The sequence below is a fragment of the Microtus oregoni genome, unplaced genomic scaffold (assembly GCF_018167655.1).
Source record: "Microtus oregoni isolate MIOR12 unplaced genomic scaffold, Mior012 000016F_ref0000370, whole genome shotgun sequence".
NCBI lineage: Eukaryota > Metazoa > Chordata > Mammalia > Rodentia > Cricetidae > Microtus > Microtus oregoni.
The window spans coordinates 21,554,383-21,572,123 of record NW_024543075.1 but is presented as its reverse complement, the minus strand read 5'-3'; the positions used below and the strand labels follow the sequence as shown (position 1 = coordinate 21,572,123).

The window sequence follows — 17,741 nt, the reverse complement described above, 5'->3', positions numbered from 1 at the left end:
TTCTGGGTGTTACAAAGTGTGTCTACTACTGTTAAATGTACTGACATTTAACTAACTGAGCCACACTGTTTTTTGAAGTTTGTTTTTTCCTTTGAACATTCTTCGTGCCCCCAGAGTTAAACAGCTACATCACTTTCTCTGTTGGTGTTTTGGTCGGGGTTTATCTGCTCTATGACCTCTGCAGTTAGCCTGTCTTCCTACTTACTTGTAGTTTTGCTTTATTACACTGTATGCTGACAACTATTTTTCAAAACAAGACTGGGCATACATGAGCAAGGGAATGACTGATTTGAACTGTGTCTTTGCAAAGCAGGCCAGCAGCAATGATGCAGTGACGGGTAAGGATACAGACTCTGACCAGTGTCTGAACCCCACCACTGCCCTGTCCTGTAGCCCTGGGCAAAAGACTGGCTCTCCTCAGACTCAGCATCCTCATCTATGGATCTGAGAGTAGCACTTACTGCACAAGATGATGTGTGAGGACAAGGACCATCTGCAGATGACAACCTGCTCTCCAGCTCATCTCTTGTGCCCACCTGTTCTACTTAACCCACACTGTTCAATGCCAGCAAAAGCTTCCTAAATTCAGCCCTGAAAAGTCGCTCTGCTTAGGATCCTATCAGTAGCTTCCACACCACTGTGACAGAAGGGCTAAAGGAAGCAGAGGTTTGTTTTGGCTCATGGTTTCCATTATACCAAGGTGAAAGAACTGTCATGGCAGTCAGAACTGTTTATGTGGAGGATGTTCATATGGTGGAGAACCAGCAGGCAGGAACCAGGGGCAGGCATCACCTTCAAAGGCAACCCCTAGAGACCTACCTCCCCCAGGCATGCCCCATTTCTCAATAGCTCTGAAACCCCACAAAATAGTGCCATGAGTGGGAAATAAATGTTTAAAATGAGCCCATGAGGAACATTTTAGATTAAAAACACAGCAGGAACCTTGACAATTCTCAAAGGACCCAGGAAAGAAAGTTCCAAACAAGCCAGCAGCATGCGCAGGCCCTTCATAGCCTGCCTCTGATCTGAGACATTTTCCAGTTACCCAGGACCATCCTCAAAGGGCAGACACCATGCTCTGCCTGCCTAGGGGGCTTTCCCTGGTCTCAGTGCCAGGGGCAGGAAACTATTCCTTCACTAAGGTGAACACGTGCTGCTCCCCGAGGCGGGTGCTCACCAGCCTCCTCAGTCTGCCACATCAGTTCACCTACACTGCCAGCCTGAAGGGGCAGAACACCCCCGAGGTACAGGGCTATTCTGAGGTTAAAGCATGTGGGAAAAGTAGATGCTAGAGGGAGCTCTGGATTTCTTTTCCTTTCCGAGGGCAGGAGATAACCTCGTGAAAAACACCTTCCCCACACCAAAGAAAAGAAACATTCTTGGCACCCATGACAGGCTGATAGGGCCAATCTGTACACATAAACTGTTGGGCCAATCCATATCTTCCTAGCACGTCTCTACACTCAACTGTCCAGCCTAAATCATCTCGCCACATGCTCACAACTACCACACTGCTCAGCTATAGCAGCACTTCCTGTTTCATGCAGAAACCTGTAGGTTTTTCTTCTGTGAATTTGTTTTATGTCAGTTAATTCTCAGGCACAGCTACAGACACTTAAGGGCTTGGGTCACAAGTCTGTCCCCCTTGTACTGCATGCACACAGATATGTGTCTAGCTTTTTACCACACAGGCTGTTTGACTGCTCAGGAATGGAGGCTCTCTTAGGACAGGAACAATGTCTCTCTGTGTGTGCTGCACAGAGGCATCACAGAGTTCACAGCTGTGTCCTTAAAACTCTAGTTGGATGAAAAGGCAACTTTGGAACACCCTGAAGTCACCTACAGTCTGAGTGTGTCTTTTGAACTCTACTGCTACCCATGCTAATTGCCAGGAAGGGGAAGTTTAGGCATGAAGTAAAGAAGAATCACTTACCCTTCTTGTTTGGCCCACAACAGGTTAGGGCCCAGCACAATGGCAATGTTGCTAGGAGTCATTTTATTAACATCACTGGTCTGGGCAAGCTTCGCAAGGAACTTGATTAAATACCTAGGAGACAAAACAGAAGGGCAGGAGCATCACCAAAACACTACGAGTGTCCCTGTGCTGCCTGCCTAGTTTGGCACAGGTGGCTCAGGTGCTTACTACAGGCTGTCGCTAAACTGGGACCCGGCTCATGGACAGTGCTACTCACACTTCTCGTGATATATATATATGAAATTTCAAAAAAGAAAATGTTATTTTTAAAAAGTGGGCAATGACAGAAAAAATATGTATTATGAATGTACTTGCACATGGGCACACACATGCATGTACGCACACAAACACGCGCTCTTGTAGTGTGGAAAGATACTGAGGAAACTATATATTCTGTATTCTGTATCTCAGAAGAACTAGGTGGCTAGGGACAAGAGATTGTTCAATGTGTATCTTTTTGAACTTTGGGACCATCAAAATGCCCCTCATTATTATTTTTTTTAAAAAAGCAAAGGTTATGGAGAAAAAAAAGAAACCAAAAGATCAAACACCAATATGCTAAGGTCTGTAACTGAGATGCCACATCGCACCAAACAGATTCCCATTATCTGCCATCTGACAAGGTATGTTATACTTTATCAACTAGCAGCTCGCAAGGCAAAGTCAATCCTTCAAATGCGGAGAGGGAATATCAGATATAGCTGAGATAAAGACCAAAACCAAGCTCAAGTCAGGTAGCATTTCACACAAATCACCTGCAAAGTGAATTTTAAACAAATCTCATACACACACACACACACACACACACACACACACACTACATTTATTCCTGTGTGTGTATCAGAGAGGAGAAGTGGGGAGAGACAAGGAGAGGACAGAAGGACACATCCTTCAGGAGTCAGTTCTCTCCCTCTTTCTCGTGGGTCTCAGGAACTCAGTTTGTTGGGCCTTTACCCACTGAGCCATCTTGCTGGACCCTTGGCTTGGTTTTAACTGGCAATTCCCTGGGGCTACCTTTCCTTCACACCTCTTCCAGGTTATAGAAGTCCAAGGAAAAGCAGCAGTCCCAGAAGTTTTCTTAAAGACATTATTTAATAACATACTGAAATATAATCTTCACTGTACAGTGACTTGAGCACATAAAAGGGCACAGAAACAGTAACTACTGATTAACTGTGCATTTACATAGGGACAGCTTGGGCTCCAAATACAATATACAGCCACTGAAGCTTCTCATAGCAGTGTTTCTGCTAACAGCTGCAGTGTCGAAATGATCAGACCATCTACATATCAGCATCACCAGTACACCAAGCAACCCACCCCATCCCAGCAGCTCCGTATTATTCTGCAAAGCCTTCTGAATGTGCCAAGCATGCTTGAAGTAGGGTCATCTCGGAAGAAACATATCCACTCCAGGGTCACTGCACCTTCATTTATAGAATCATATACACTCTGAAGGCTAATTTGATGTCAACCTGGCATACCTGGGAAGAGGTAATAACTGGGGAAAAGCATCTACCGGACTGGCCTGTGGGCATGTCTGTGGTGCTTTTTCTTGATTAATGACTGATGTAGGCGGGCCCAGCCTACTGCAGATAGTGCCATCCTTGGGTAGGTTGGCCCAGGCTATGTGAGCTAAAGAGTAAGGCTGGGAGTAAGTATAACACAGTGTCTTCCATAGTCTCTCCTTCATTTGTGCCTCCAGGCTCCTGCCAGAGTCCTGCCTTGGCTTCCCTCACTGATGGATTGTAACCTTAAAGACAACCCTTTTCCACCCCGGCAGCTTTTGACTATGATGCTTAGCACACAGCAAACTCAAACACATACCTAAAGTTAACAAAGTTTTGTGGTGGCAACTTCTGACACGTCGTCCATAAATATTGAAGTTTTTTGTCTTGATCCTGCACACTAGGAAAGAAATGTACACAAGAATTGATAAAAGCACACGCTATTGATCCCCATATTAATGTACTATTATAGCTCAGATCTGCAATGTCTCTCAGAGGCGCCTGTGCTAAAGGCTTGGATGACAGTCTGTGGTGCTAGCAGGAGATGCTGGAACCCTGAGGTAGGGTACAGTTGGAAGACTTGATGCTAGAGGGAGGTCTTAGAACTCCAGTCCCTACCTTGTGTCTACTGGCCAGCATGAGGCACATGCTTCTACCACCATAATGTATGGCGTAGCCACAAGTCTGAAGCAACAGGAACTGAACCTATGACCCCAAGAACCATAATAAACCTGCCCTCCTTTAAGCTGATTATGTCACATATTTCTTATAGCAGAAAACTAACGCATGTTCTTTATCAAGTGAAGCTTGTCTCTGTTTTCAAAACTGCAAGATAGCACTGATCTGAGAAATAAATAATTTTGGGGTCAAATCCCAGTTCCACACTATTAGACTGGGAGCAGGTACTTCATCTCACCAAGTTTTGCAGGACAGAGGAAGAACATTGATTCTGTTGAACGTTATTAAGGCTAGAGGCAGAATCCTGTGAAATCACAATGCCCCAAGCTTGGCACAAGCAGACGCCTACCACTGAAAATTCTAAGAATGTGTGTATTAATTAGCAGCATTATGAAGCCTAGCATTCCTTAACATAAAGGCAGCCTGATCACAGAACAATAGCCAAGCTCCCAGGAGCCCAGACCTCTGATCTTTCTTGGTGTCACCTCTGCTCCAAAGTCCAGGCTGGGGCTAATTCCTGTGTAGAACAGTTTTAAGAGCTCTGGTTCTACACAGCTTTGATGCACAAACTTCCATAAACACAAGATGGGAAGAAGAGAACCTACAAAGTCACAACTCTGTCCTCTAGAGAGTGCAGCAGGTAGCCACAATGCTGATGAGTTACAGTGCAGGAAGTCATCTGATTATACTTTAGAGGCCAGTTACCAAGCCAACAGGATGGCTTTTTCCAACATTTTTATGCTATAGCGTCTACCTGCCAGCAGAGAGACACCTCCTCCTTAAAAAAGGATTTTAGAGTCTAGGAAGCTAGAGGAGAGCTGAGGTGAGGAGACTCCCGATACAAGGAGCCCTATTGATGCTGACTGCTGACACATTTAACTCAGTCAAAAGACAGACTGAGAACTTGTCCTCGAACTTAAAACCTCACCACCTACCAGGGAGAAAGTCTCTTAGTCCACAGTGATCGCAGATCCCTGAGAAGTCACATAGATCCCATGATGGCTCTATCTAATCATGGTCAGCTGGGAAGGAAAGTGACAGGGTGAGCTGAAGGGGGAAGGGAGGAGGTGGAGGTGAAACTAGTTGGTCCTTCCTCAGGACTGAAGAATCAGACAATCCAGAGAGGAAGTGAGAAGTAACAAGATCACCTGGCTGGCCAAGGAGAAGCTGACGGCATCTGAAATACACTGTCCTGTTACTAGGCAGGCTAAGCTGAGGGTGGAAGACAAGATCAAAGAATGGGTAAAAACTTTGGGGCAGAAAAGTCTCCATCTGGATGCCAGTTCTGACAATTCCCAGTTCTTGTATCTGTACAATGAAGATAACAAGAATATGTGCCTATTCTGCATGCTCGATGCTTATTAAGAATGGCAGGAGGGAGTACGACAAAGCTTAGCACACAGTGGACACTGAGAAAAACACTATTACTGCAAGTAAGGGTCTTATTCTATTGCTGAAGAGCTGAACCTGCAAGCAGCCAGTAGCACAGGAACCCTATAATGCATGACCCAGTCACAGAGGGGTTTGAGATCAGCTCCTTCATTAATGCGGTGAAGCAATACTAGTTCAAACAACAGCACAATCCGTGAGCTCTTTATAGTAGCAATACTGAGTATGCTCACTCTGGATGCAGGTGGAACAGGGACACATCCTTATGCATGTATTTCAGTGTCCCGTGAATCCTGAGAGTACAAGGACTTACAAATGGGACACAGTATTTCATCATTGCTTTGAACTTTTAAAACTGAGCATTTAAAACTTACCTTGCAACTTGTGTCCATTCTTCATACAGATTGAAAGTCATCAAGGGCTCAGGTAATTCCCGCAAATAGGACTTCAAAGCACCTAAAACCATGAACATATTCTGAGCATGCAGTGGGGGCCAAAGCTGCATTGTTCTGCAAATGAAAAATATCTCACATACAGTCTTCCAAGATGCACAGAACAAATCATGATCTGGCAGCAGTGCTTATACAATAAAGCCTTGCAAAAGAAATTCAGTTCTTTGCAAAAATACATACACCAAGAGAGCAATGGAAAATAAAATTCACTTTAAGGTAATTCTATTAACATACAAAATTTCTCCAGGCAAACGTAGGTCATGGGTGTGACAGGAAGAAATATATCTTCAAAATAAATAAAAGCTACATCTGAGCACACTGTCTTTACTGAAAAGAAATTTACTCTAGCCACACAAAGCAGGGCTGGCCTCATGGGTAGAAGACAAGAAAGAGACTCCATCACGTGAAAGGACAATCCTTGGCATTCCAAACAAGTGTGCCGTGTTTGTCACAGCTACCTTCTTCACCTTTGCTTAACAGAGAGTGAGGGGGAGAAGAGAACCCAGAAAGAAGAGAAAAGGTGTATACATGTGCACACACAGTGCAGATTAGGAGATTCCATCAGTGACTTGATCAACCACTCCTCAAATGACAGCTGTTCTTTCTGCTGGCAATCTGAGCTAGAACTTGCTTCCACTAAAGACAGGTAGGTTTGCAAACAATCCTTGGAGCTTACCTGCTACAGCATGGGGGTCTGAATAGAATTCATCCAGGTGAGATGTAGAGCAGTCCAGAGCAGCTTTCAACTTCTTTAGCTTAGAGGCTCCAGCCCCAATCCGAAAAAGGCCCTAAAGACAGTAAAAAGCCACCAGCATCAAGTCAGAGCAGAATCTCACCCTGGGAATCTTCAGCTTGCTTGTGAGAGCAGCCACGGTGCCCATCTTACAACACCAATCCAAGGAATGAAGAGTGTGGTGTGTGCCCGGCGTATGGTGACAGGCAGAACAAAGACCTTCTTTTTATCTTTTTAAAATGATTTTATTGAACTATACATTTTCTGTGCTCCTCTCCCTTTCTCTCCCCTCCCCTTTAACCCTCTCTCATCTTCCCCATGCTCCCAACTTACTCAGGAGATCTTGTCTTTTTCTACTTCCCATGTAGATTAGATCCACATATATCTCTTTTAGGATCCTCACTGCTGTCTAGATTTTCTGGGACTGTGATTTGTAGGCTGGTTTTCTTTGCTTTATGTTTAAAAACCACTTACGAGTGAATACATATGATATTTGTCTTTCTGAGTCTGGGTTACCTCACTCAATATGATGTTTTCTAGATCCATTCATTTGCCTGCAAATTTCAAGACGTCGCACTTGCATAGGAGACCACTTCCTATATATAACCCCAGTAGCACAGACACTGAGAAAAACAACTAATAAATGGTACCTCCTGAAACTGAAAAGCTTCTGTAAAGCAAAGGACACAGTCAACAAGACAAAACAAGCAGCCTACAGAATAGGAAAAGATCTTCACCAGAACAAAGACCTTCTTAATGCTAGTTCTTGATCTCTGGAAAAGCTTTTATATGTCAGGGCATTGATTACTGACTACTACACCTTACAAATTTAGTTTATTCTTTTTAAAAATGACATCTCAGTAAAAACAGACCAGACTGCATGCTACTTTCACTGACCTCAATGTGACTTAGAAAGAAAGGAAGGAAGGAAGGAAGGAAGGAAGGAAGGAAAGAAGGAAGGAAGGAAGGGAGACAGACACATAGAGAACAAACCAAGAGTGGCAGGTATATAAAGGACAGTGGACCAGGATTTAGGAAACGGGCTTAAGCAGTAAGTGTCAGGTTTCTCAACACTTCATACACCCAGAGATTCTTCACTGGGAACCATCAGAAGAGTCACTGGAGAACAAAAGCAGGCCCAGTTGAGAAGCACAGATTGGGGCTTTTGAAAGTTGAGGTTAGATACCAGAAGCCAACAGGAGAGCTTCTGGGATGTTCTTAATTTGGGTTGGATTAAATACCAAAGTTTTATTTGTGAAAACTCACGTTATTGTTCACCTGCAGCGCCTCTGTTCTGCACGCGAGACTTCAACAGACAATTCTTTTTTTTTTTTTTTTCCAGACAGGGCTTTTCTGTGTAGCCCTGGCTGTTCTAGGACTCTCTCTCTCTCTGTAGACCAAGCTGGCCTCAAAGTCAGAGATCCAGCTGCCTCTGCCTCCCAAATGCTGGGATTAAATGCATACACCAGCATCACCCGGCTACAAAAGATTCTTTAAAGGACAAAGAATCTTACATTTTGAATCTAGCTCTGCCCTGGCATGAACTCTTTGCATGTTTACTTCTATGTATGGGGAGAAATAAGAGCTGTCCTGCTTGGCTCATGCAGGTTTTTTGGTATGGATCATATAAAATGCAATACATAAATGTACCCTTTAAAACCACTGTACACCACACAACGAAAGGTCATGGATGTTCTCAGCCACCAAAGCATTGTCCCAAACCATAAACAGAGATTGAAAGGAGACAGGACGGTGAAAGGTCAGAGCGCACTGCAGGCAGAGCGAGTGCACTGTTCTGTGAGGCCGCACTTTATCTATTAAATTAAGGTCCATGAATCATTGAAAAACAGGGATCATGGGGACAGAGGTTTGCAAGCCAATGGTCTATACCTCCACATTGGCTGTAGTATAAAAGTGCATGGGGGGGGGGGGGGCAGGTGGTAGTGATGTGGATAGAGGAAGGGTTAAATGATTTGGCAGGTGGAACCTGGGGTGCCTCTCACCTCCTCCTTCATGCCAGTCTCCAGCAACAACATGACACAGGCCTCAATAGGGAGCGCAATCTCACGACCACTCCTCTTCAGGTGTTCCTCCAGGGGTGTACCGAAGGCTGGCTTCTCTGCCCACTTATCTAGAGCAGAAAAGAGCTGGTAAGACCTCTGACCACCTCATGAATCCCTGAGAATTTTCTTTCCACAGAACCAACGGCTCCTTTGTAGACTGGTGGCTGGGGCTTGGGGAAAGGAGAAACACCCAGACATTTGTAAGCATAAGTGAGCACAGCCCATGTATCAGGCCGGGACAATCACTGGGGGACTGAGGCTCCTAGCACACCCTATGGCACGACTTGCCCAGGGGAGATACTGATGGTGGCCTTGAACCTGTACCACACACAGTGAACACTTGTGGAGTCAGAGGCCTTGCATTAAAATACAGGCTACATATGAGCACACCGTCTTTACTGAAATTGACTCTAGCCACGCAACGCAGGGCTGGCCTCATGGGTAGAGACCCCATCATGTGAAAGGACAATCCTTGGCATTCCAAATAGGAGTTTTTGTTTGTCATCAAGACCAAAAAAGGTCAAGGGGAAGGCAAAGTAGAAAACACACTGTGGTATGCAATACTGTCCGCTAACCTGTGTCTACTTTAGAAACCTCTGGGAGAAAAACTTTGATGTATGTGGTTCCCAAGCAGCTTGGGCTAAAGGCTGTGCTGATGGTGGCATCATTGTTTTATGACTTTTAGGTCACAGGCCCCAATTCATACACTACAGATCTGAGGCAGCTCAGCAGAAACATGCACGATGAAGCAGTCATACAAGAATTTGGAACATGGACATGCTAAATCAGAATATGAGGTGCTCGTTTGGCCTGTGGCGCCTGTGGGCACTACAGAGATCTAGTGCTGCCTGGAGAACACACGGAAACCAAAGAAGGAACCAGCACATGAGCCTGTGCAGCTAAGGAAGAGCACATTCTCCCCAGCCTCTGATGGATGGCCCTCCCATCACCACCCTACTGGAGGGCTGGATCTGGACAGGGCTGTCCAGGGACACTTCCCTCCCCTCCAAGCGTGGGATGGGGCTCCTTCCACCTATACAGAGAGGAAGGGAGAAAACAAAACACCACAGATGCACAGGCCTAAGAAATGATTGGAAGTTTAAAATGACAGTAAGAGGAAGTGAGGAAAGATGAGAGAAAGGGGTGGAGACAGAAGACAGCGAATAAAATCACAGACCAAGTATATGCCACTCTCAGCTTCTCACCTTTGGCCATGTCCTAGCCCTGTCCCAAGGAATTTTCTAACAGATAAAAGTGTCTGGACCAGTCCTGTCCCACAAGACAGATCTATGACAGTTGTCTAGAAGTCTAGATCTTATCAGACTACTCTGTCCCTTTTACTTAAAGCATTGATGGTCAACCTTGCTCAAAATGGTCATGAGACCATTTTCTTAGTGGATACAGGAGAGGCACTTGGAAGTTTTGCATATGATACCTATAATCACCTCTACAACATGTCCAACCCTAGACACTAACGTCAAACAGAAGACAGACAAGCTGGGAGGAAGGAGCCCAATGCCTTGCCTAACTCCTGCTTCCTGTCTCTGTATTCTATTATAAAACTATGGTCTCAGCCCTCAAACTAAAAATCCCAACTTTTTTTTCTTTTTTTTTTCTTTTTTTTTTTTTTTTGGTTTTTCGAGACAGGGTTTCTCCACAGCTTTTGGTTCCTGTCCTGGAACTAGCTCTTGTAGACCAGGCTGGTCTCGAACTCACAGAGATTCACCTGCCTCTGCCTCCCAAGTGCTAAAATCCCAACTTTTAAAAGAGCAAAATGTCTTTACTGAGAGTCATGAGTTCAATCACGAACCTTGAACAATCTCAAAAGGGAGTTAGGTAGGAGGCAACCAAAAGAACTGCAGCAGCATTTTTGTGGCTGTGTCTCCTGTCAGTCAGAATGCCCTGTGGTGAATGTCCTTGAAGTTGCTCATGGGTCATGACTGCTACACAGAACACTACTTCCCCACACACGTGTACCAACAAAGGCTCTGCATCTCTGCCCCTCAGTGAACTTGTCCAGAGCATCAGAAAAAGAACCATAAAAGGGAGATCCAACCCACCATGATTTGGGATGAGAAAGGGCTATCTTTCCCCATAAATATACCACCTACCTCATAAATATTTATAAAAACTTTAAAACCAATGGCACAGGAGCCACTGTGCTGCCTCTTGCCTTTGGGGCAGCCCACTGCAATCTCTCTTTGGAGTGCCTGTCCTGCCAAATGAACGTCTGCTTAAGCTTTTCCTGTCTCTCCACTCTTCTTTGAAAAGCCAAGAACTGCGACCTCCATATCACTGAGAGATGGCTACACTCCGTCCTCTCTTGGGATGCTGTAGTAAACACTAGCAGAGGATGGCTCACCACCCACTGTGGAGTGTCAGCAGCAGGGGGAACAAACAAGAACCTTCTGACCTAGACACAATTCCAAAGGCAAGTTCCAGTCCAAGAGCTGGCCTTCAAACAACAGGCCTACTTTGTGCCAAGTACTGCAGCAGGCACACAAAATTCTTAAGGACCCCTCCCCCCCCAACACACACTTTCACAGTAAGAGCAACTGAGCTATGAAGGACACATAAGACAGACACATAAACATGTAACAGCCATTAAACAGACAGGACATAATGCTAAGGCGTGGCAATCAATGGTATAGACGAGGGTCGCAAACGCAGATGTTGGGCCAGGCTGGAGAGGCTCTGGCTGCAGCCACTCTGAGAGCTGGATGGAGGTCTCCACAGTGGAAAGCATGCTGTGCTGAGATCTTTGAAATGTTGACGAGAAGCCTGAGGTCAGGACTGTTCAAAAGTGTCTGGTCTTTCAATGGTGGCAACTAATTTTTAAAATAAATTTGAATGAGCTATGGTTGTTTGCGACTTCTGGTGTAGACCATCAATGTGACAGCAATTGAGAGACAAAGAACTCAGTGCTCGCTGCAGTGGTTAGAGAAGGCTCCTCAAAGGAAGGAGTGAGGCAGGGCATCAAGAAGCAGACAAGCACACATAAGGGAGTTGGCTGGGAACAGCACTAAGGGACAAGGAAATGAAAGTGCAGGGGGCTGGTGGGACAGAAGGAAGGTGGAGCTCAGTGCCAACTACCCAGAACCCAGTCATAGGTAGGCAAGGGGATAGAATGATGGCTCTCAGGTTTCACAGTTGCAGAGTTTTGTGAAAAAGGCCAGTAAGAGAAGACAAGGAGGGAAAAACAGCTGAGCAGGAGGTCTTGGGTGCTGTCTACGGTCAAAGGTAAAGGAGCACAGATCAAAGGGAACTAACTGATGCTCACAGTGCAATGAGGCGGGAGGGAGCTGTCAAGATGCAAAATGTCTAGAAAGAAAAACCGGATGAGGGAGGAGAGGAAGAACAGAAGAATGGGAATGGACCTCAGAAAAGGCTGACTGCTGGGTGGTACAGGATCAAAGACATACGGAATCCTAACCGGGAAGGAAGAATGAAATCAGAAAGAAGATGTCCTCAGTGCTCACCTGGGCTGTGTCAAACACCAAGATTTGGGGGAAAGGTTGCTGTTCCTTGGGGAACTGTAATTTCCTTTAATGGTGGAGTGGGCACATAAACCAAACTGCAAAGGGTTATGGGTAGGAAGGTGGACAGCAAGGTGGATATTGGAGTTCTCCAGGTTTGGGGACAGAAAGTTCCCACTGCATAATTTTTTTTTTCTTTCTAAAGATATGCTGAGTCTTTCTGAGAGAAGGCCACTGAAGAAAAGATGGGCCCAAAAGAAAGGTAGGTACAAAGGCAGGTAGAGGCGAGTGAGTGACCTGGGAAAGACAGAGCACGCTTCTTCACAGTGATGCCTGTCACAGTCCAGCCTTCCCTCTTCTGTCCTGAGCTCCCCTCTGCTCCCCTGACTTTCTGTATATTTCTCTGAGGAAGAACACTGAACAGGGAAATCCAGCCTTCTTGCTTATGTTAATATTCAACTCTTCCCAATAGAGTTTTCACCATTCAAAGGCCAGAATGACACCTACATCTTGTCCCATGTAGGGCCCAACCAGCAGCGGACATCAAACACATGCTCTCAACACTCTGAACTTGACAGCATTTGCTGCTGGGACTCTGTATATTGCCCAGGAACTGGGAAACCATGACTTAGGAAGCAAGGGCAGCCTGTCCTGAAAAGAACGGCCAGGTAATGAGACACACTGCACCGCACATGGCATTGCTCCAGACCCTATGCTCACAGTCAGGCTAGAGGAGCTCAGAGTCCACAGTGTAAAGCATCCACACAGAGTAACTAACTCATCAGGACTTCCTGAAACTTAGGCGAACACATGGCATTCTCTAGGGGACCAGCCGCACACACATTTGTGAACACCACACATTTGCCACACTCAGCACCTGGCCAGATACCCTTGCAGTACCAGCTCAATGGCTCCACAGGGATGTACAGTCCGAATGTCAGCTCTCTGTAACTGTGAACTAACAAAGTCAACAACTGTAGACCAAAAGCCTCTGGAAAGGCTGTGGGCACAGGGCACTCGCCTCATATGTGTATGACCATTCGTTCTATCCTAGTACTACAAGGGAAAAAGGAGAAAAGAAAGAAAGAAAAAGACGCTAGAAAAGGCTGATCTGAACCGAGTATGTAGGGACCTTCGTTTTCTTGTCATTATTTCTCAAACAATGCTATTTTTATGTAGCCCTGTATCATCATAATACACATTGTAAGTCATCTGGAAATTAAAAACTGTGTGGAGGGTGTTTGCAAACACTATGCTGCTTTACATAAGGGACTTGGAAGGCTGAGACTTTTGTTCTAGAGAACCAATTCCCTCATGGACACCAAGAGACAAATACAGAAATCCAAAGATAACAGAATAATTTCTGCCTCAACAACTGCCCACATATGCTGATAACTATTCTATAGTAAATCAGTGAGAAATAACAGCAAGAACTGAGATTGGGGGAGGCTTTACATACCCAACTTAAAACTACACACCAGGGGAGAGTTCAACACACTGCTAGACAAAACGGTTACATGCTTCGGCAGAGCAGACAAAATATCAAAGCTGGTAAGAGAGCAAGAAATGGAAGAAAGAATCTTTCTACTGAAGGTTAGAAAGAGGCAGCCATGGCCTTGTGATTTGATTACAGTAACTGATGTGGCATCAAGGGCTGGCTTGTCAAATTCTTCCTTGAAAAATCTGGAATCCATTTTCTAAAGGAATGGACGCTCTACGGAAAAGACAAGCGCTGGAAAAGGCTAATTAGATGGCAGAGGCTTGCAAACGTCTTCAAGGAGCAGAGGCTGCTTATGTTCCGTGGAAGGTGTTGGAAAGTGCAATGCTCCGTTAGTGAGTTAATTAGGGTTTGGAAGAGATTAGAGGATGCAGCAAGAATGAAGTTACGCCGGAAAGCGCTAGGCAGAGGGGCTCATCTCAAGGACAGGCATGCGGAGGCAGGGTGAAGAACAACAGAGGCGGGGGAGGGGCGAGAGCAGGCATCAGCGGACACGCAGGTTACATTACCTTGATGGGCGCGCATTTCGGGAAGGGCCTTTTCTAAGACTGCTAATGCTTTTCTATGGTAATCTGCTTGGGCTTCTAATAACTGAGAACAGACCCACATTCAAAAACAAAAGTAACGTTAGCATTGGATGGACACAGACACAACCGTTGAGCAAAACTGAAAATCAACTCTTTCCATAACGCTTAAATCATTCAATTCTTATAACGTGCTAACATTTGGTTGAGGGAAGGTACTTACCGTTACAAAGAATCTGCCGTACTCTCCTTCTTTGGCCATGAAGTTGTACATATCTGCCGCCAGTTGATCCTGGGTAGAAGATGTGTCACTAACATCAGTAAAGAAACTGGCACCTGACAACCTCTGGGATTTCTTAGATTACAGGGGATGTGAGCAGCCACAGGTGAAATGTCTACTGACCGAGTTACTGCACTGAGGCCCGATGGTGCGACGGCTCAGCCGATAAGGCACCTGCCACCCTAGAGACGGCTTAGCTGATAAAGCACCTACCTCCCAAGGGTGAGGACTCGAGTACAGTTGGGTACTATGTATGCAACTGTAAGTCTGGTACTCCTACAGTAAGATGGTGGCCCACACGGGACAATCTCTGGAAGTTTGTGGGCCAACTAGCTTGGGTACACAGTGGTGAACAGAGCCTGACTCAGAGAGAATGGAAGGCAAGGAGCAACACCTAAGACTGTCCTCTGACACCTCCAAACCCACCCACCTATCACCACACAAACACCAAAACAGAAAGAGAAAAGAACAGAAAAATTTTTTGATTGGCATGGAAGGAAATCAGAATGTAAGGGTTAGTGTTAATTCTCAACGTGACAGGATCCAGAAACCTTTAAGAGACAGGCGTTCAAACACCGCCCCCTACCCACCCTTGAAGGAATGCCTTGGAAGGATTAAGTTAACCAGGTTGGGGTAGAAAGACCCACCCTAAAAGTGTTTGGGTCCTAGACTATATAAACCTAGATATTTGCTGGTAAAAATCAAAGTATAGACTATAATTTGGCATTTATTGCCATTTGGGCTCTGGATAACAAAAAGGAGGGAAAAGGTCATACTTCTATTGTCGTATAAATATAAAAATGTGTATGGAAAAACCCAGGGTGCTAGAAGCAGTAGTTTTCTGTTAGCAGCAGTAGGTGTGGGCAAAGAGAAAGAGAAATGGAAGCAAGACTTCACTCTGTAGCGACACTTTTTAATATGTGAACTAATGTAAATAATCGTTATGTAAAAATTGCTGTTATTTTTATTACCTTGCAGCACTGCACTGAATCTCAGGCCTTGTAGATTCTAGGTAAGTTCTCTATCACTGAGCCCAATTTCTGCCTTTTATTTTTAGACAGTGTCATTGATGTCCTAGTTGGCCCTGAGCACTTCCTGTAGCCCAGGCTGGCCCTGAACTTCTAATCCTTTTGTTTTAGCCTCTCAAGTAGCTGATATTACAGGCTTATACCATCAGGACAGAAATTTAAAAGACAGATTTAGTGTTTGAGTATACATTTCTAATGTTTTAAACATGTATCTATAGACATTCTACATGTATACAGAAAACCCAAATATTAGAAAAACGATACATACAGCCTGAGTGAGCTTTGATTTGCTTTGTTTTTCCGAGACAGGGGTTCTCTGTGTAGTAGCCCTACCTGTCCTGGAACTAACCCTTGTGGGCCAGTTTGAGGCTGGTCTCGAATGCAGAGAGCCTCCTACCTCTGCCTCCCAAGTGCTGGATTAAAGGCGTCTGCGCGCCAGCTTGAGTGAGCTTTTTAATGTATTATCTTCTGTTTTTACCACAAGGTGCACAAAGTTATATGAGGATTCTCTTATTCAGAAATGTACATGAAGAACAACATATATCCCTTTAGAATAAATGAGAAAGCAAGAAGTAGATTTCCTCAGACCTCGCCTTGCTCCTAACCAGAAAGGGAAGGAAAGAAAAATAATGAACAGTCAAATGCTAAACACAAACTAAAGCTGGGGACAACCTCTGCTGCCCAACACGCTGGAACGCGGCAGTCGTGTAGGCTCAAGGATCAGAAAATTGCTAAGCATGGAGCCTGGTGAATTAAGGAAGAACTATATACGCATCATGCATAACGACAGCTTATCTTTTCTTTTTTGAAACAGGGTCTCACTATGTAGGTTAGCTGTCCTGGAACTCACTATGTAGACCAGGCTGGCTTCAAACTCAGAGATCCGCCTGCCTCTGCCTCCAGTGTGATGGAATCAAAGACGTGTGCCACCATGCCCAGTTTGCTCAAAGACAGTATTTCTAAAGAATTATATCCCAACAGAGGGAACAATTACAGTAAGTTCACTCATCAGCACACGGAGAGAATGGAGCAGTGTCTGTGGGCCGGGCTGAGTCTAGGAAAGAACAATGCCTATGAGACACTCCTCCAGTTCCCAGAACCCCGGAGATAATGCCTTTCTCTACTGGTTTGGACATGTGCCCCTCTAAACATATCACACTTGTAGCAGTCTCGCTGGAATATGAATTTTTTTAGTATTCTTTTTTGTTTCTTTCTCCCTGAGTTAGAGTCTGTGTAGTAGCCTATGCTGGTCTCAAGCCAAAGATGACCCTGAACTTCTGATCCTCTAACTTCTACTTCTCAAGTGTTAGAATCACTACTCCCAGTATGTATGGTTCTGGGACTGAACCCAGAGCTCTATGCATACCAAGCTAGCATTCTACCTACTAAGCTATATATGATCCTTTATAAACATAAAAATTGTGGTGCAACTCTGTGAGGTACAGTTTCATTTTTACCTGTTTTATTCAGCATTTAACAGTTTGGAGAACAATAACTGCTATTTTTTTCCTTTTTTGGTTTTTCAAGACAGGGTTTCTCTGTGTAACAGCCTTGGCTGTCCTGGAACTCACTCTGTAGACCAGGCTGACTTCACAGAGATCCACCTGCCTCTGCCTCCCAAATGCTGGAATTAAAGGCGTGCACCACCAACTGCCCAGCAATAATTGCTATTTTAAGGGTGGGATTATAACATGGCCCAAACAAACCAAAATGTAAGAGTTCCAACACAAACTAGGAGGAAATGAGTATTTCTGGAAAAAGATGAGCAACAGCAAGAAAAAAAAAATTGAAGATCCTAAGAGTTACCAAAGACTTGCTTCCTTAGCACCTCTAAAAGAAGCGGAATAAGTATCTATTTTCATGACTAGACCTGGGGAGAAAAATATCAGTTAGTAATATAACCAGCATAGAATTTTTGAAAGTATTTTTGGAATTAAATTTTTGAGAGAAAAAAATATTATTCTCCTAAATTACAAACCAATTGTTGTAGAAACATTAAAAAAAAAATTCTTCCTGCCTGAAATGGTGGCCCAGGCCTTTAATCCCAGCATTTGGGAATAAGAGGTAGGGGGGAATCTCTTGAGTTGAAGTCAGCCTGATCTATAGTGGAGTTCAAGAACAACCAGGGTTACATAGT

General features: G+C 44.7%; 1 protein-coding gene across 1 annotated transcript in view; it reads right to left on the bottom strand.

The window, feature by feature from the left end:
- Arhgap17 (Rho GTPase activating protein 17) overlaps window positions 1-17,741 on the bottom strand; it is a 98,094-nt gene that overhangs the window by 21,740 nt on the left and 58,613 nt on the right. Inside the window, 7 exon segments of the mRNA XM_041666747.1 lie at window positions 1,934-2,047; window positions 3,803-3,883; window positions 5,925-6,006; window positions 6,679-6,790; window positions 8,739-8,866; window positions 14,282-14,363; window positions 14,520-14,588. Of these exon segments, the coding sequence (XP_041522681.1) occupies window positions 1,934-2,047; window positions 3,803-3,883; window positions 5,925-6,006; window positions 6,679-6,790; window positions 8,739-8,866; window positions 14,282-14,363; window positions 14,520-14,588 (668 nt within the window).